The sequence below is a fragment of the Sorex araneus genome, chromosome 3 (assembly GCF_027595985.1).
Source record: "Sorex araneus isolate mSorAra2 chromosome 3, mSorAra2.pri, whole genome shotgun sequence".
NCBI lineage: Eukaryota > Metazoa > Chordata > Mammalia > Eulipotyphla > Soricidae > Sorex > Sorex araneus.
The window spans coordinates 1167974-1186800 of NC_073304.1; the positions used below are offsets into that span (position 1 = coordinate 1167974).

Sequence of the window (18827 nt, forward strand, 5' to 3'; positions counted from 1 at the left end):
TGAGAACACCTTCCGTGGAGGCAGGGGACATAGGACAGCGGGCAGGGCGCCTGCCTTGCGCAAGGCCAGCCCAGGGGTTGGTCCCTGGCAGCGCATGTGCCCCCTGAGCACAACCAGGTGTGGCCCCAAAACCAAATCTTTCTGTGCTGGTTCCTTGCCCGCTGCGTGATCGGCTCCTCTCCCTGCCCTTTGAGCTCCCTCCACCCCCGGACACTGTCCCCTCAGCGGGTCAGCCCTCACAAGCCCACGCCATGGGGCCGGACTACAGCAGATGGGGGGTGCATCCTGTACGGCCCCCAAGCGTGCCGGGAGTGAGTCTTGAGCACTGCTCACTGCGGCCAAAACCAAGAAATGACACAAGTCCGCAGGCCATGTTCCTTGGAGAGTGCCGTGTGGCCGGAGGGTCACTCGTGGTCATCACTGCTACAGGCCCATGTGCCGTGGGACGTCTGGAACCTGGCCGGAGCCACTGGCGTCCCGTCACGGGACTCGTGTCCTGCGGGCCAGTCCTCGGCTTGGTCTGGCTCGGTCTTGTTCCCGCTGCCCAGACCCCTGGCCTACGGCCCGCCAGTGGGACATCGCACTGGCCCTGGTGCTGTTCCTGCCCTGTCGGGACGCTGTTGGCAAGTGCTGGGTGTTTCGCATCGTTGGTGTCAGTTGCCTGTTTCCGTGCCTGGAATCCTGGCACCTGGGACCCATGTGACTTCCTTCTTCCTCCCAGGGATTCTCACGCGGCTGCCCATCGAGGCTGCGTGGGGGTCCCCTCAGCGTGCGGCTTACTGGGCGCGGCTCACCCCTCCCTTCTCTGTCCGCAGCCCGACTCGGATTCCACCAAGCACTCGACGCCGTCCAACAGCTCCAACCCCAGCGGCCCGCCCAGCCCCAACTCCCCGCACAGGGGCCAGCTGCCCCTCGAAGGCCTGGAGCCCCCAGCCTCGGAAGCCTGACGCCGGAGTGGCCGGCCCAGCGTCCGGGCTGACCCTGCAGTGCTGGCCAGGGACACGCAGAGTCCTTGTAGCTAGGAGGCGGAGCGGGCCCAGCCTGAGCGACACTGTCTGTTTGCACATGAAGGACCACACAGCACCAGGGGACACGCCTGTCCCGCACAGCAGGACGTCACAGGCCGCTCACGGCTGCAGGCCGGAGAGGGGGTGGAGGTGGTCGGCGGCCTGGACGGGCTGCAGAGGCCGCGGGCAGCTCCAACACCGCCGGCCCGGCCCCAGTACCTCCCGTGTCTGTCCGGCCAGCTGGCCGTCTCGGTCACTGTCTGCCGCGCAGTCAGCTGTGCCCCCCGGCTCCTGCCCTGAGGCCTGCGGGCGCCGGGCTGCCGTGGGGCCCGTGGGTGTGCACTGTGGGTGAGAAGCGACGGCCTGCCCTCCCTGTCTGCCGGTGGGGCTGGTTTTTACTTTTTTAATGTAAGTCTGAGTCTTTGTAATTATTGAACGTGAGGAACATTTTGAACAGTTCTGTCAATAAAGCAGAAGGGCCGCTTGGAAGGGGCTGTCGCTCCTCCCTGTGGCCGGCACCATCCATGAGGGGCTGCAGAGGGCGCGGCCCACCCCCAGATGCCGTGCGTGTCGTCTGCTCTCACACACAAGCCCCTCACCCGAACCTGCCCGCTTCCCCGCAGACACACGTCTGTACGGAACAGGGCGCCACGCGGGAGGAACTCTGCTCACTGGGGGCTGTGACAGCTGCGGGCCTCGGGTGCGAGTCCACCTGGGCTCACAGACAAAGGCGCCAGAGACCGCGCAGGACCAGGAGTTTGATCCCTGACAGGCCCCGTCGCTGGGGGATCTCGGCGGCACCGCCCTTAGAGCCGTAATGTCACAGGCGGGCGCGCAGTCTGGACAGTAAGTGGCCCAGCAGGGAGAGGACAGAGCAAACCCCACTGGGACACGGGCTCCGTTCATGCATGTGGCCCCACCCCGAGCAGCAGCCGGGCACAACCATGGTCCGGGGCTGTTCTGGAGTTCAGGGGGGTGGGGGGAGGGTTTGTCTGTCCTATCTCTTGGGTGTCACACCCGGCCGTGCTCGGGGCTTTTCACTCAGGGTCACTCCTGGCTGACTCGGGGCCATATAGGTGCCAGAGATGGAACCCGGGTCAGCTGCATGTAAGGCCGTGGCCAGTGCCTTCCCCAGTGCACTGTCTCGCCAGCCCCTTGGTCCCACCATGTAAATAAAAGTACAGCATTTAAACTTAGTCACTGAAACGTTAAGCACAAAATCTCTCAGACTTTCTGGGCCAGAGCAGTAGGACAGCCGGTGAGAGGTGTACGCCGGAGGACCCGCCCGCTCAGGGCATTTGCCTTGCACGCAGCTGACCTGGGTTCAGTCCCCGGCATCCCATAAGGTCCTCTGAGCGCTGCCAGGAGTAGACCCTGGGCATCACTGGGTCTCGCCCCAAAACAACACAAGATCTACTTTAGCTTAAACTGGAAACTGTGCACCCCAGTATTTCATAGCCCCAGTGAGTGCCGCGTCCTGAACATTTGCAAAGCCCCTGGTGACAGCTCGGTGGCACGGGAGAAACACAAAGGACCGAAGAGCTCAGGGAATTGTGCTGGCTCTGCAGGGCCAGAGTGTGCAGGGGTGGAACCTTGGGGCCATCAGACACCCATGTCCGTGTGCCTGCCCCAGAGAGAACGCCTGTAAGTCACCCGGACGCCCTGCAGGATGCCACCCCAAGCGCGCAGAGCACCCCCAAGGGATGGAGCTGCCCCCCGACGCCCAGCAGTTCCTCGGGGTCCCTTTGTATGTCCCTCCCCAGAGGGACTGACTCATCCTGACGGGAGGGTCACAGATGGCCACCCCACTGTGCTGAGCTGGCCACGGTGCTCCCAGAGAGGCATGGCCCCAGGTGGGCAGTGCCAGCTGCAGGCACTGGACACCCAGGGTGGGGGTAGTGCTGGGGGCAGGGTCCACTCGGACCCCAGAGTAGATTTCCCAGGGGCGCGGAGCGCTGTCACTTCTCCTGGAGTGGACAGAATCCGCCCTCCAGCCCTCGCGCTTCATCTGTTCGGGGGTCAGTCCACTCGGGTCAGGCCTGCCAGAGCCCTGGCTTCCGGCCCCCCGAGCACCGCTGGGAAAGGCACAGGGGTCCAGTCCCCGAAACGCAGTTCCATGCTGCGTATCTGTGTCCGCCTACTGCCCGTATCAAGACTCAGGAGTTTCTTTCCCAGGCTGGGATGTGTGAAAAAAGGCAACGAGTCAGACAAGGTGAAGGAGGATGCCAAAGACGGGGTGGGGGCCTCGCCGGAGGACGCCCGAGGGGCAGTGAGGCAGGGTCCGCTTGGGGCTGGGCCTGACTCACGGGCGTGGCTGGGTATAGGCCTGAGCCCTGAGCACTGTCTGGGAGCCCCTTCCCCAAAAAATATTTCTAAAGAGGCAGTGTGGTCACGGGCGGGGAGGGCCGGGATGGCAAGTGATGGCCCAGGTTCTATCCCAGCACCACATCATGGTCCCACGCCCCGCCGGGGTGGCCCAGGAAGAAGGCAGTGGCACCCGCCACGGCGACACCTAGTCCCAATCCCGCGGCTGGAGGACGTGCTCGGCCACAGGGCGCTGGAGTAGCACCCCGCAGGTGCCAGGACCCAGGGCTTCGAGCACCGCCTCCCTCCAGCCGGACGCGGCCTGCTGCAGTGACATGGGGAAACATCTTGTAACAGGAGGCCCTGGGGGGGGTTGGGCCACACCCAGAAATGCTTAGGGCTTGCTCCGGACTGCACTCAGGAATTACTTGTAGGACCTCATGGGATGCTGGGGCTCGAACCCATGTCAGTCACGTGCACGGCAAACGCCCTACCTACTGTGCTATGCTCCAACCCTCAACTCCAGCCCTCCATCTGCGAGGCACCTACCAGGTATTCCTGTACCAGCTACTCAGCCAATGGCCAGTTGCCTCTCAGTTACTAGCCATGACTCGGCAGTCTGTTTCCTGTGGGGGACTACTCAGCGTGCAGTGCTCAGGGAGGGACTCCGCTGCCACAGTGCAGCATGTGCTCCAGCCCCGACCACTGCCCTGGCCCATCTTTAAAATCTGCAGTTGCCACCAACCAGAATCATTAACTTGTAAGTTTGTTACCACTCACCTTGAAATGGAAGACTGCAAGACTCCACCAATGGCTGTCGCAGAGCTAAACCCTCACCAGGCTGCTGGCTCCTCCCGCACAGTGCTCCCGTGCGGGCTCCCGTGGGAAGTAGCCAGACTCGGGGGAGGATTCACTCCGCCCCCTGCAGCACGCAGCCGCCTCAGGTCCGAAGAGCCACTCAGATGTTAGGGGACAGCACGGCCAGGGCAGGAGGGGCGGGGTGTGGGGGAGGGCGCTGGGCGTGTGCTTGGTTCCAGCTCCCAGTGGCCAGCCTCTCCCGGGTCTGGACGCCAACAGGCTGGCGCTTTTAGAAGGGACTTCCAGGAGCTGGGGGTGAGGCCTGTGGGGGCCCCAGGGGGCTGGCGGCCAGAGAGGCCCCTCCCACTGGGCACCCGTGGGCAGACCAGACTGCAGGGTTGTGCCAGGGACTGGCCACGGGGGCTGGGCAAGCCCCGCCTTTCTCCGAGCAGTAAGGTGCTGGGGGTGTCGGGGAGGGGGCACCCCACTCCCCACCCACCTGGACGGCTGCCTGCTGCCCCGCTGGCGGGAAAGGGCAGGGCCGGCAGTGTCTGTGGCCAGTGCCCGGGCTAGTGCAGCCCCTGCTCGCTCCTCCCGGGGGCCAGAGCCAAGCGGGCAACTGGGAGTGGCCACAGGGCCTGTGCTGGCGGGGGAAGCACCAAGGCTGGAGCAGTTATACACGCCCCTCTGGGGGACACGGCCTGCCCTGGGGGGCAGATGCCTCCTCTGCCCCTAATTCTCCCCAGAAAACCCTCCAGGTCTGGAGACACCCCCACATCATCGGTGAGGCCACGCTGAAGGCAAAACGCCTTTATTGAGCCAGCCCCGGCCCTGCCAGTGCGGGGGGGGGGGGGGGGCAGTGGGCAGGGGGGGCAGGTGGGAGGAGCTGGTTCTGTACTCAGGCCTCCGCCTCGGCCTCGGCAAATAGGGGGTTAATAAAGTAGTTGTGGCTGGTGCTCCGGGGGTCCGAGGGCAGGGCTGGGGGATCCGGCGGCTGTGTGGCACATTAGGGGGCATCAGAGGGGTGGCGTGCAATGAGGGTGCCCGCACCCCCACGCCCACGGCCCCTCACCCGCGATGCCGGAACTGCCACGTGGAACACGGGGTTCTCGAAGCCCAGCGGCGCCGCGGGGGCCGCCTCGTCCCGCCGCCTCCACCTGGGGGTCGGCCCGTGTCAGCTCCCGGCCCGCGCCCTCCGCCCCCCATCCCGGGCCCCGCAGCCCCGTACCTGAGCCCCGGCGCCCGGCGCATCAGCAGCGCCCCGGCCAGCAGCGCCAGGAGCAGCGCGGCCCCCAGGCCGACCCCCAGCGCCGCCGCCCGGCCGCGCCCCGACAGTCCCGCGGCGGAGCCGCCCCGCAGCGGCGCGCCCGACTCCCGGACACTGGCCGACAGCACCCCGAGGGCCGGGCCTGCAAGACGGAAGGGTGAGCGCAGGCCGCGGGGTGGGCCGGGGTGGGGCCGCGCCGCGGGACGCCGGTACCTTGCTCCGCGACGTCGGCCAGCAGCGCGCGCGCCAGCCGCCCCGCAGTGCCCGGCGCGGGCCCGCCGTCCCCGCCGTCCCGCACGACCACCTGGACGTGCGCGTCGGCCTCGCGCGTCCGCGGCACCTTGGACACGGCCACTTGCAGGCCCCGGTACTGGGGCTGCGGGGGACCAGGATTCAAAAGGGGGCCGGGGGCGCCGGGCCCCAGGGACGGAGTGCGGGCGCGGCCGGTCCCCATCACCTGGGCCAGGAAGTCGCGCAGCAGTCGCTCCCGGTAACGCTCCAGCTCAAAGGTGGGCCCGTGGGCCAGCGACACGACGGCCCCTGCGACCCGAGGGCGAGGGCTCAGCCGCGGCTGTGCCCGGGCCCGGGGCAGGAGGGGCGCGGCCGGGGAGGGGGCGCTCACCGCACAGGCCGCAGCACTGCCCGGCCGGCAGGAGGGCGTCCAGGCAGGCGGCGGGGGCGCAGCTGCCGCCCAGGGGCCCGAGCAGCGCCCGGCAGATGTGCGGCTGCGCCTGCGAGCGGGGAGCGCGGTCAGCGCGCACGGGGCCCCGCGCCGCCCCGCGCCACCCCCCGCGGCCGCCGCACTCACCGCCGCGTTCCCGCACTCGCAGCCCGACGGGTCTCCGCACGGCTCGGGGCTCAGGCTCAGCGTGCCCGGCCCGTGGAAGCGCAGGCGGCCGGCGCGGGACGCCAGCAGGGCCGCCAGGTCCTCGGGGCGCGCGAGGGTCTGCGGGGCCAAGGGACCCGGTGAGCGCAGCCCCGGCCCCGCCCGCTCCCCCGGGCCCCGCCCGCTCACCTGGCCCCCCGCCGAGACGCTGCGGACGCGCGCGCCGCCTGGGCCCAGGCCCACGCGGAAGGAGGCGTCGGGCGGGAAGACCACGTCGTCGTGGCGGCACGGGACGCGCTCGGCGTCCACGAGGAAGAGGCCGCGCGCCGCGTCCGCATCCGCCGGGCGCCACAGGCGCGGGTCGAGCCAGGAGAAGCGGTCCGGGTCCCGGAAACGTGCCGGCGCACCTGGGGTCGCGGGCCCTGAGAGCCGCCCAGAGGCCCAGCCCTCTGGACGCGCCCCCAGGGCCGACCGGACCCCGGGCACGCCCCAGGGCCCGCCCCCAATGCCCCGCCCCTGCCCGGGCACGCCCCGGGCCCCGCCTCGGACAGGCCCCCAAGGCCCCACCCCGGGCATGCCCAGGCCCCGCCCCGAGCACGCCCCAGGGCCCCGCCCCGGACACGCCCCAGGGCCCCGCCCCAACCCGGACACGCCCCCAGGGCCCGTCCCTACAACCCGGACACGCCCCAGGGTCCCACCTCGGGCCCGCCCAAGGGCCCCGCCCCCACAGCCCGGCCCAGGGATTTGCCTCCACATCCTGGGCACGCCCCCGAGGCCCCGCCCCTACACCTCAGGCACGCCTCCAGGGCCCGCCCCGACCTCACCGGACATGCCCACGCGAGGGTCCACCCCACCGACCAGACACGCCCACCCAGGCCCCGCCCACACCTGACACGCCCACAAGCCCTACCCTGCTGCCCTGACACGCCCACTAGGGCTCCGCCCCCACAGGACACGCCCACCAAAAGCCCGCCCCCACCCGGACACGCCCCGTCCCGTGCCCCGCCTTGACACGCCCACAGGCCGTTGGCACGCCCCTTCCCCGTCCGGTGGAGGGCTCCGCTCACCTGCCTCGCAGTCCAGGCCCGCGGCACTGTCCACGGCACTGAAGGCTGCTCCTGAGGCCAGGACCAGTTCCCCGTCTAAGGGCAGCAGCTGCAGGAAGCGCAGGTTGAAGCAGTGTCAAGGGGTGGTCACGCCGTTCTCAGCCGGGTGCCAGCAGACCCGAGGGAGCGGGGCCCTGGAGGAGGGGCCCCGGGGGCCTGCACAGGGTGACTGCCGGGCAGCCCTCCCTGCCGGCGAATGCAGCCTGAGGCGAGCGAGGAGGGATGGGCCAGCCTGTGGCCCCGAAGCTCCCCCCGACCTTAGGGTCCCACGTAAGGACAGGGCTACAGAGCCCTGCTTCCCTCCTGGGCTGGGATGGACCTGCAGGGTGGACCCCTGCGGCTCTGCCTGGGGCTTCCTAGCTTCGTATCCCAACTTGCAGGTCAGGGGCTGCTCTGCTCCTCCAGCACTAGCCTGACCCGGCCCGGACGCCAGAGCACAGCCCTGCGAGCAGCGCCCCGTGGGCAAGTCCCCAACCCACAGCTGCGAGCCCACAGGACTGGGGCCCGGCTGAGTGGGCAGCAAGGGCCAGAGGAGGCCAGAGGGACACGGCAGTGGGGCAGGTGCTGGCCTTGCAGACGGCTGACCTGGCTTCCATCCCCTGAGCACAGAGCAGGAGTAAGCCCGGAGCATTGCCGGGTGTGGCCCCAAAACTAAAAAAGACCCCCCAAGGGAAAACACAAGGTATTAGACACACACTAGAGTTGATGAAGAGCTTAGCGGTGAGGTAAACTCGAGGTGGCTTCCATTCCTGTCATGGAACTCTCCAGAAGAGGTAGGGAAGGATGAAGCTCAATCTGGGATTGGCAGAATCCAAATAAAAGGTGTGGGGGGGAGAAAAACACAGAAGCAACAGTGCAGGTAAACTTTCCAGATGGGATCCAAGTGGGGAACTGTGCTCTGAGGGCAGCCTCAGTGCCCAACAGAAATCAAGAAAACGGCTCAGAGACACAGGATATCTGCCCAGGTATGCACAAACTCCCAGGGGAACATGACCGGGGCTGGAAAGACTCAGAAATCCACAATACCCATAGATTTTTGTTTTCTTGTTGGGTCACACCCGGCGATGCACAGGAGATACTCCTGGCTCTGCACTCAGGAATTACTCCTGGCAGTGCTCGGGGGACCATATGGGATGCTGGGAATCGAACCCAGGTTGGCTGCGTTTGAGGCAAATGCCCTACCCGCTGTGCTATTGCTCCGGCCCCAATATCCATAGATTAAAAAAAAAAAAAAAGACAGGGATCAGAGAGATAGCACAGCGGGTAGGGCGTTTGCCTTGCACACGGCCAACCTGGGTTCGATCCCCAGCATCCCATATGGTTCCCCAAACACTGCCACGAGTAATTCCTGAGTGCAGAACCAGGAGTAATCCCTGAGCATCACTGGTTGTGTCCCAAAAGAAGACAGCAATAATTTTTTTTTTTTTTTTTTGCTTTTTAGGTCACACCCAGCAATGCTCAGGGGTTACTCCTGGCTTTGCACTCAAGAATTACTCCTGGTGGTGCTCAGGGGACCATATGGGATGTTGGGAATCGAACTCGGGTCGACCGCATGCAAGGCAAATGCCCTACCCGCTGTGCTATTGCTCCAGCCCCAGCCCAGAAATAATATTGTATGTATTGAAGGAAAGAAATGGCTACAGTTCATATGGAGCAGAGCTGCATTCCAGGGCCAGGGCAGGACAAATGCCCAGACGCTTCAGGGCCCACAGAACGACTGCCACACGCCCTGTCTGACATGGGGCGGACGCACAGCAGGCAAAGCTCATCACTGCCACCTTTTCACAAACCTGAAAAGCTCATGAAAACATGACAGCCGGGGAGGGCACGGCAGAGACGGGAAGACTTAGATTTACTCCAAGGAAGCTGCCGGCTTGAAGGAACTGTGGGTGGACACTCACAGATTTAAGAAACCAGTATGAGCACCAAACTGGAAAACCTGAAGGAAATATATTGATTTCTTTAACAAATGTCAAAATGTACACAAGAATAAAAAATATAATTTAAATAATCAATGAAGAAATTCAGTGTTAGCCAGAGACTTCCTGCTCTCAAACTCCCACTCGAGGTATTTTTACAGGTCAGTAAGACAACCAACTCTCCCATCCAAGTACTAACCAGGCCCGACCTGCTTAGCTTCCGAGATCAGATGAGATCGGGCGCGTCCAGGGCTGTACGGCCATAGACAAGACACCCAGCTCTCGAGGAACAGTAATTCCTTCCTACATGGATTGTTTGGAGGAAAAACAATTTTTGTTGGGTTGGAGGAGCCATACCCAGTGATGCTCAGGGGTTACTCCTGACTCTGCACTCAGGAAGTACTCCTGGTGGTGCTCAGGGGACCATACAGAATGCCAGGGTTCAAACCCAGGTCGGTCGAACTGAATACCCTTCCCACTCCAGCCTGGAAAAAGAGGGGTTTTTTTGTTTTTGTTTTTGTTTTTTTTTCCTTTTCAGGTCACACCCAGTGATGCACAGGGGTTACTCCTGGCTCTGCACTCAGGAATTACTCCTGGTAGTGCTGGGGGACCATATGGGATGCTGGGAATCGAACCGGGTCGGCTGCGTGCAAGGCAAACACCCTCCCCGCTGTGCTATTGCTCCAGCCCCAGGAAAAAGAGTTTTGAAAAGTGCCAACTTCTTATTATGGGCCAGTGTAACTATGAATTTCAAGATCAGAAGGAGCACAAGATCAAAATTATCTGCTTGTGCTACCTCTAAACACAGATGCAAAAACCCTAGACGATCAGCTGACTAGCTCCGGTTTTGTGCCAAATACACAGAATCACGTGTGAGAATGGCGTGTTGGCGTGCTGTGGCAGCAGCGGGGAATCTGTCTTGCAGCAGGTTTAGATCTGTGCCTGCAGGAGGGCAAAGATGGCTCAAGCTCAGCAACTCTCACTAATAACTCCCCAGGACGTGAAAAGACTAAAGTTCAACAAGCTTTTTTTTTTTTTTTTTGGTCACACTCGGCTGTACTTACTCCCAGCTCTGTGCTCAAGGGTCCCTCCTGGCAGGGCTCAGGGGACCATAATCAGTTCTGAGGACTGACCAGGGGTCAGAAGAGAGAGACAGTGCCTGACCTGCTCCTCTCTCAGACCCAATGCCCGGCTCTGGACAGTCATTCCCAGAGTGTTGGGCTTTGAACAATGGAGCTGACCTGTGAGGCGGGGAGACTGGAGAGAGGCAGGGAGGCTGGGGATAGGTGGGGAGGCTGGAGGGAGGCAAGGAGGACTCAGGGCGAGGCGGGGAGGCTGGGGAGAGGTGAGGAGGGTCTGGGGGGAGGCTGGGGAGAGGTGGGGAGGCTAGGGAGAGGCGGGGAGGCTGGGGAGAGGCGGGGAGGCTGGGGGAGGCAGGGAAGCTGGGGAGAGGCGGGGAGGAGTTAGGGGGAGGCGGGGAGGGTCTGGGAGAGGTGAGGAGGTTGGGGGGAGGTGGGGAGACTGGGGGGAGGCGGGGAGGCTGGGGGAGGCAGGGAGGCTGGGAGGCTGGGGACAGGCTGGGGGGAGGCGGGGAGGCTGGGGAGAGGTGGGGAAGGTCTGGGGGGAGGCGGGGAGGCTGAGGGGAGGCGGGGAGGCTGGGGAGAGGCGGGGAGGCTGGGGAGAGGCAGGGAGGGTCTGGGGGGAGGCAGGGAGGCTGGGGAGAGGCGGGGAGGGTCTGGGAGAGGCAGGGAGGGTCTGGGAGAGGCGGGGAGGCTAGGGGGAGGCGGGGAGGCTGGGAGGCTGGGGGGAGGCTGGGAGGCTGGGGAGAGGCGGGGAGGGTCTGGGAGAGGTGGGGAGGCTGGGGAGAGGCGGGGAGGGTCTGGGAGAGGCGGGGAGGCTGGGGAGAGGTGGGGAGGGTCTGGGAGAGGTGGGGAGGCTGGGGAGAGGCGGGGAGGGTCTGGGAGAGGCAGGGAGGGTCTGGGAGAGGCGGGGAGGCTGAGGGGAGGCGGGGAGGCTGGGGAGAGGCGGGGAGGGTCTGGGAGAGGCGGGGAGGGTCTGGGAGAGCTCATTCTAAAGAGAAAAACAAAGCTGTGCCCCAACTAGTGCCCCACCAAGCCCAGGGGACAGGACCCCCGAGCAGAACATGCAGTTTGGTGCCTCTGCTGGGAGAGGCCCCGGCCCTGAGTGCGGAGTTGTAGGGGTGGAGGGAGGTGGGTTCTGTCAGGCCCACACTCAGCCTCTCAAGCCACCACCAGCCAGAGACGCAGAAGCGGGTACAAGCCGGGGGGGGGGGGGGTAGGGACCCCCAGGTAGAGACGCTCCAAACTGGAGAAATGGCGCCGACCCCTGTCCTGTATTGGGCCTCGGCGGGGTGCCACGGCCCCGGAATCCAGACCCAGGCCCGCGGATCTGGCAGTCGCTGTTTCCCGGCCACACGTGAGTCCCTCGAGGCTGGGGGGGGTGACCGGCGAGCCAGTCGTCTCCAGCCCCGGGACTGCCCACCCATGAGCTCAAGTGCTCAGCAGTGGTCAAGGCCTCGGGCACCCCAACTGCCTGGCCAGGCCCCCAGACCCGAGAGCCAGGAGCACTTGCTCTCCCACCCAGGATAGGCGGGCCGTGGGGGCAGCTGGTGGGACCTCCCCGGCCCCCTCTCTCTAGGCAGGAAGTCAGGACTCTGGGCGGCCGTGGGAGGGGGTCCCCTGGGCACAGAGCCCCTCACTGACCCGGCTCCTCCCCGGGGAGAAAGCAGAAGATCCTGTGTGTGGGACGTGGGCGTGGACTGGACTCCTCCTCACAAGCCCAGTGCTCCCTGGGTGAGGCTCCTCACAGCCTCATGCATTTCCCAAACTTGAACTCCTGGAACTCACTTTCCCACCCTCAGTGCAGAGGTAGGAAGCAGCTGGGGGCAGGGTCCACCGGAACCAGGGAGGGTCAGGCCTGGGGGTGCCCCGAGCAGCCTGGGGTCTGTTCCAGGCGGCCGCTAGGCGCCAGGGGCTGCCGGGAACTCACCATGTCCACGAGGCTATGGGACCCGTGCACCAGCACCGACACCATCTGCGGGGCGAAGCGGCGTCAGCGGCGGGGCCCCCACGCCTCCCAGCCCCGCGCCCACGCCCGCCCCCCGCGCCCCCGGGCAGCCCCGCGCGCCCGCCCCGCGCCTGCGGCACCTTGTCTGCGGGGAACTCCACGGCGGCGCCGGCGCACGGGGTCCGGTTCTGGCTCCAGTTGTTCGCGTCATCGAAGTTGGTGTTGGGGACCCAGAATTTGTAGGCGGCCCGAGTCAGCGCTGCGGGGCGACAGCAGGTCCCTGCAGCTCAGGGCCTGGGGCAGGAACGGGGGGGCGGGGCCTGAACAGGGGGCGGGGTCTGAAGGGGCGTGGTCATAGGACAGCGCCAGGGCCTGAGAGGGGCGGGGCCATAGGGACTGGGCCTGAGCGGGGCGGGGTCTGCGAGGCGGAGCCCGAACGGAGGGGCGGGGCCTGCAGGGCGGGGCCTGAGCAGAGGGGCGGGTTCTGACGGGGCGTGGCCACAGGGACGGCGCCAGGGCCTGAGAGGGGCGGGGCCATAGGGACAGGGCCTGAGCGGGGCGGGGTCTTCGGGGCGGAGCCCGAACGGAGGGGCGGGGCCTGCGGGGCGGGGCCTGCAGCGGCAGGAGTTGCGGGGTGGGGCAGCTAGGGAGGGGCCTGAGCCGCCCAACGGCGTCAGTCCAGGGAACCGCGGGCTGCCAGCGGGCGGCGCCCCCAGGGCGGGGAAACTGAGACCCGCAGCGCAGCCTTGAACGCTGGGTCCCCGTTCGGGCCCCCCGGGTGTCGCCCCCTTACCGCAGAGGTGGAGCACCAGCAGGACCCGGCAGAACGCATCCATTTCGCCTGCAGCCCGCAGCTCCCTGCGGGGACTTTGACCCCGGTCCGCGTGACCGGCGGGCGGGGCGCAAGGAAGTTACCTGTTAGCCAGGGGCCGGGGTGCCTGCCCGGCTGGGGTGGATCCAGGGGTCCGGAGGGAAGTTACCTGTTACGCACGGGCTCGGCCCCCGACCCCACGCTCGTTACGGCTGGTGGGCGGGCTGGGGAAGGGGCGCTGGTGGGCTGCGGGGTGAAGGGGGCATCTCCTCCCCTCCTCCCCTCGGGCCCTTAGTGTCCTGCCCACCAGCTTTTTCCTCAAGGCAGACACAGCCCTCAGGACTCCCTGGCAGGGCTGGGGCCTGTTTCCAGCTGCCAGTCCGGCGGGGGGGCCTGGGGATGGGTGTGCCCTCCCCGGCCCGGGGCCACCTGCGGGGCCGCTGAGGCCCATTGGGTGGTGTCTGTGCCCCGCCCTGTTGCTTCCATGGGGAAAGCAGAGGCTCGAAGTTTAGGCCCTTGGGACTCGCCCCTGCAGGGGCTGGTTCTGCTGGTTCTGCCTTCCCGGCCTTCCACCACCCTACTTAGGGTCTCATGCAGAGTCCGGGGCACTTGGCAAATGTCATTCCTCGGCCCCAGAGCCTGGAACTAAGCCTGAAGGTCCTGCTGAACGCCGGGAACCCTCCTGAGGGAGAAGTGAGCTCACTAATGCCCAAGGGAAGATGAGGTGGGGTGGTGACCCAGCGGCCCATCCTGATTGCTGTCTGCAGAGGTCGTGAGCCTCACCTGGAGGCCAGGGAAGACTTCTCGGAAGAGGTGGTATTACTGCTGAGATATGCAAGACAACTCACAGCTGCAGCTGAGGTGTGAGGACGGGCAAAGGTGGCTGTGGGGTACGTGACTGTGCCCGGTGAGAGGGATCCCGTGAGCCGGAGGCTAGCAGGCATCCAGCTGTTGCAGCCCTGCCAGGAGTGGGCGCAGGCATGGACTCCCCCAGAGCTGTCGTTGGCTCCCTGGCAGGCTCTGGAGCCCAGACTAGAGGCGCCGCCATTCACAGCTGCAGGCACAGATGTCAGGACCACTTGGGACGTGCGTTTGAGCTGGTCAGGATGCAGTGCCAGGTGGGGGTCTCACAGGCAGCTGCTTCAGGCATGGCTGGATCCAGCAGCTCTGGCGCTAGGCTGAGTCCGCATGTCTCTTGCCCCGAAAGTCCCTGCCCCTGGCCTTCTCCCATGCTCTCTGCAGGCAGTTCAAGGTGCTGGGAAAGAGGCTGGCAGGAGGCCCCAGGTGGGATCTCTGAGGGAGGCCTGTGATTGGCCCTGTGCCAGCACTGCGCCAGTCAAGGCCCAGGGTTGCTGTTTCGACTGGTCGCCACCCTCTCCTCCCCAGAGTGGACAGACCTACTGGTGCAGAAGGGCACCCTCAGGCCGTGGGGGACCCTCCCACCTGCTCTGAGGTCGACTCCCCACGCTGTCCCTGACGCGCCGTGTCCACAGGCAGGGTCTGCCCTCTGGGCCTGGGGGTCCCTCTCCTGGCCAAGCCCCTGTGTCCGGCCGCCACAGTCACCTCTCCAAAGGCCCTGCCCCCGCAGACTCCAGCTCAGGACCAGGGTCCCTGGAGAATGCCCCCCTCGGGCCTCTTCACCATTCCCTCCCCAGACTGTCCCAGGCAGCCTCATGCACCTCGGCGTCTGAGCCACTTCTCCAGGAGCACAGGACACCACGACTGTCAGGTGTGGCGGGGCGGGCACCTCCTGGCAGGATCCAGCAGGGCGGGGTGGCCACCACGCAGTCTCCCACAGCTGCACCCCGGGCAGAGCAGCGCCAACCTGCTGGCTGCGAGGACACGCTGGTGCCCTGGCCCAGAGGCAACCCCGAGCCCCCGGCCCCGCCTGGTGGTTTCTGGGCCCCACGTTGTTCCCACTGGGGCCAGGGATGAGACCTGGGCCTCATCTGCTGGGCTCTCCCCAGGGCCCCCCACTGTCACCTCCCCAGTCACCGGGGACAATGGGGTCTGTCTCCCTGGAGGAACCCCCACCCCCACGGCAGGAAGCCCCGCGCCGCCAGCAAGGTCACAGAGAGACCAGGAGACCCTTGGCAGGTTTATTTTCCTACACAGTCGAGCGCCGAGCTGGAATATTCTACTCTTACAAACTTCAGTTATTAGCATCAGAAACAGACATTGCAAGACCTCGGAACACAAATAAATACCAAATGAAACCACAGTGAACAGAAGTACACGACATCGTAATAATGCTATGAGGAAGCCCGCGTGGTGGTGACTCCGCAGCGCGCCCCGCCGAGGGGCGCCAGGTCAGGGTTCTGGGGAGCAGAGGGGCGGTCACTGGCCAGTCCAGCGGCTGGCCTGGCAGACTCCAGTCACGTCAGACGGGCCTTCTTTGGTCTTGGTGTTTGGGTGACAGAACTGAAGGAAGAAGACGCAGTTCTAGAAATGTGACACCTGGTCCACGGGGCCCACACACTTCCTCTCGCTGACGTGGGAGATCGTGGCTCGCCGATGCGGAAGGGGCCGAGGAAGAAAGCTGCTGAGCGGGGGCCACTGGGCTGCCCGGCCCGCGTCCGCTCCTAGCGACCTGGCCTGCCTCACCGCGGACTCGCTCCAGTTCGGAGATCAGAACCCTCAGAACCTGCAGACAGAAGCCGGCACCGGGCCCTGGGCTGAGAGCGGGTGTGGGTGCCAGACCCCTCCTTGTGGCACGCGGCCCAGACGCAAATGGGGGGCCCGCTACCCTTTGCAGGCTCCCGGGGCGGCTCTGGGGGCTGCTGTCCAGCCTGGCTCCCGGGCTCTCCGACCAGGACTGGCCAGGGGCAAGTGACAGGGAGGGCCAGGCTGGGAGCCCGGGGCAGGCGGGCAGCCGCTCTCCCACCCCCGTGGGCTGGCAGCCTGAGCCGGGAGCCCAAGGCCGCCCGCTCCCGGCCACAGGGGGCGCCTGGGTCACGTGCTCTCGGGCAGCTGGCAGGGGCTCAGGGGCACCCGGCTGGGCTTGCGGGCAGGTCTCTAGCCCCTGGCGCCCTGAGGGCTTCGGGGGTGAGGGCGGTGCGGGTGCAGCAAGCGTGTGCACGGGGGGCCAGGGGGGCTGGGGCGGTCCCCGCTGTCTGTTCTGCGCCCAGCTGAGAAACCCCAAAACAGATCTGAAGGCTGGTTCTGACCACCCCAAAGACCACGGGATCCCGCCCAGCACCTCTTCTCCTTGGGGGGCCTGGCAGAGCCCACTGGGGCATTTCCTCTGCTTTGGGGAGCCGTCTTGGGGGGCCAGGGGGTGGGCAAGCACCAATAGAGGGTACCAGGGGTTCCCGGCCCCTCACTAGCACAGGGGGTGCCCTCCAGTCTGCAGCACAGGGCCGGGCGGAACCAAGGCACCAGCCCTCCCCAGCGCCACCGCTGACGCCTGGTCCTATGGGCCCCAAAGCCTGGCCTGCCAGTGCCCGCCCGGCGCGGGGAATCCTGTCGGGGTGCGGCTGAGGCTCCTCAGGCACCCCATGCTGTGGCCCCGGTGGGCAGCGCGGGCATGCGTGCTGGCCTGCAGCCCCCAGCAGCGGAGAGCACGTGAGCGAAGGAGGGGTCGCGGGGGGCCAGGGGCCCACGGGGAAGCCAGGACAGCGGGCGTTTCCAGCAGGCACTGGGGCGAAGGCACACCCAGGGCAGCACCAGGACACGCAGGCCACTGGGCACCGGCCCGCCGTCCCCGCCGCTCGGCCCCGGAGCTCAGAGGCAGGCGGGCAGTCTGAGGCGCAGCCCTGCCGGCCAGTTGCGGGCACGTCCTTGGGGACTGGCACAGGTGCACGGTGGCACGCGTGGTTTGGCCCGGGAAGCACCCGTCACGTAGCACCCATGGGAACAGCACCCTGAAGCACGGTGCATAGCAGAGGGGCCCAGGAGGCCGGGCTCCGGCTTCGAATCACAGTTGGACCATGGAGGGGCAGGGGCCAGTGGACCGGGGCGCTGGGTGGCCCCGGGTGCAGTGGCCTCTGCGAGGCTCAGAGGGCTCAACTTGGGGCTGTGGGGGTGTCGCTTCCTCCACACCTGCCTCAGGGACTGTGTGACAAGGAAGCTCCAGAATGGGGGGGAGGCCCCGTTCCCCAGAGCAGGGCCCTCGTGGAGACAGCTGGCGGTCACACACGTCCTAGCGCGCCGCGGACGGAGCAGCACGCCCGTCTAAGGCACATGGACAGCTTGCCACGCTCCACGCAGCCGCTCCGAGCCCGCCCGGCCCCACACGAGGGCAGCCCGCGGCCCCGCTGGGCTCGCCCGGACACACGGGGCAGAATGAAAGACCGACAGCATTTTGTTGAGAACCCCAAAGTTCGAATGCCCTATTTTAGGGTGAAACAATCATAGAACTGAGAACGATGCACAGCATCCAGACCTCCTGTCCCGTAGCCTGGAGTAGCTACTGACTACAACCCGTCTCGGTGCAAGGTACATTTCCAATGAGAAATAACGGCGCGCTCAGTGGCGCTCCCAGCCCGCGGCCAGCGTGCAGCTTCCTCCCAGACATCGGTCTACCACGGCTTCAAGTACAATGTCTGCAGTAACGGTATCTGGAGAACTTGAAATTAAAAATGATTCTGAATTTAGACTTTCCAGAAAGACCGAGGCCTACCTCAGGGTCTTCTGACAAACAAATCATTAAAACAGAGACCAGATGAGGCCTTAAAAATAGACAATATACTATATTTGAAACAAGATTGCACTCTTGAAGTTTAGAATGAATATACCAGAATTGCATTATTTCATAACTTCTTCTTGTATGTAACATGCTGACATGTCCAGCTACCCCGGGGCGTATGTGCATGTGTGTGTGTGGGTGTGTGTGTGGGTTTGCGCGTGTGTTCTTTTTGGTGATCAAGTTTAAGGAAGAACAATCACGGTTCTTTTGTTTAGCATAAATGTTTCCAACCTTGAGTAACTAGAGCTTGAACAATGGAGATGGAAGCCTCTGGCGGCCGGCGGCTCCGGCCGGGAGGTCAGTCTTCTGAGGTGTTGGAGTCTGTGGGAACGTGCGGCCGCCTCTCCGCGGGCTCCTGTGCGGCCCCCGCCACCTCTGCCGTTTCCTCCGCTCCACAAGGCCCTTTCCGCGCGGGCCCTGGGTGGAGACGCCCGTTCAAACCCCCCGGAGGAGTCGCCTTCTGCTCAATCTACCTCCCCGGGCACCAGTCAGGGGTCAGGCAGATCCGAAGTATCCACTATGACCTTGATGAAAATGGTGTCATCTTTGATGTACGTCCCGTTTTCTAGAACAGTCTGGGCCACGAAGACAGGGCAGCCAGAGGCGATGTTCATCTCCCCCGTGGGCTTCTTGAAGCTGCTGCTGTTGGGGTCTGGCTTGAAGGCGTCACCCAGGTGCCGCCGCGAGGAGCCCTGGTCCATCAGCATGAGCGTGACCTTCTGCTTGAAGGGCCAGGGCAGCAGGGCGTCGTACTCGCCGCGCATGATGACGAAGAACAGCGACAGGTGCGTGCCCTTGCCCATCCCGTCCCCGTTGAGGTAGACCCTGGCGCACATCTTGTACCCGAAGTAGCCGGTGTAGAAAGGCTGGCTGTACAGGGACAGGGTCTTGCCCATGACGGCTTCCTGCTTCCGCCGCTTGTAGTCCCGGATCTTCCAGATGAGCACGCCGTTGTAGCTGGCTGTCTCCAGCACCTGGAAGCGCAGGTCCATGTCGGCCAGGCGGATGTCGTGGACGCTCAGCATCTGGTCGTGCCGGCTCAGCTGGGACTCCAGCAGGCCTGCGGGGATGGGGA

The 18827-nt window shown here is 65.4% G+C and overlaps 3 protein-coding genes across 7 annotated transcripts in view; 1 reads left to right on the forward strand and 2 right to left on the reverse strand.

The window, feature by feature from the left end:
- Positions 1-1566, forward strand: part of CDC42BPB (CDC42 binding protein kinase beta) — a 68628-nt gene extending 67062 nt beyond the window's left edge. The window contains 2 exon segments of the mRNA XM_055130146.1: positions 816-845; positions 847-1566. Coding sequence (XP_054986121.1) covers positions 816-845; positions 847-1359 — 543 coding nt within the window. The 3' untranslated portion in view covers positions 1360-1566.
- A 3407-nt stretch (positions 1567-4973) lies between these two features.
- AMN (amnion associated transmembrane protein) lies at positions 4974-13090 on the reverse strand. Its single transcript, XM_055130218.1, has 12 exons — positions 13048-13090; positions 12395-12513; positions 12237-12281; positions 7270-7357; positions 6392-6609; positions 6185-6322; positions 5999-6107; positions 5834-5916; positions 5590-5752; positions 5338-5518; positions 5182-5266; positions 4974-5103 (listed from the first exon to the last, which is right to left on the reverse strand). The coding sequence occupies exons 1-12, from the start codon at positions 13088-13090 to the stop codon at positions 5008-5010; spliced, it is 1368 nt and encodes a 455-aa protein (XP_054986193.1). The 3' UTR covers positions 4974-5007.
- A 2060-nt stretch (positions 13091-15150) lies between these two features.
- The window catches only part of TRAF3 (TNF receptor associated factor 3), a 91739-nt gene continuing 88062 nt past the window's right edge, over positions 15151-18827 (reverse strand). For all 5 annotated transcript variants that reach the window (XM_055130576.1, XM_055130572.1, XM_055130575.1 and 2 more), the window contains one exon: positions 15151-18812. In XM_055130576.1, coding sequence (XP_054986551.1) covers positions 18241-18812 — 572 coding nt within the window. In that variant the 3' untranslated portion in view covers positions 15151-18240. The remainder of the gene's footprint in view (positions 18813-18827) is intronic.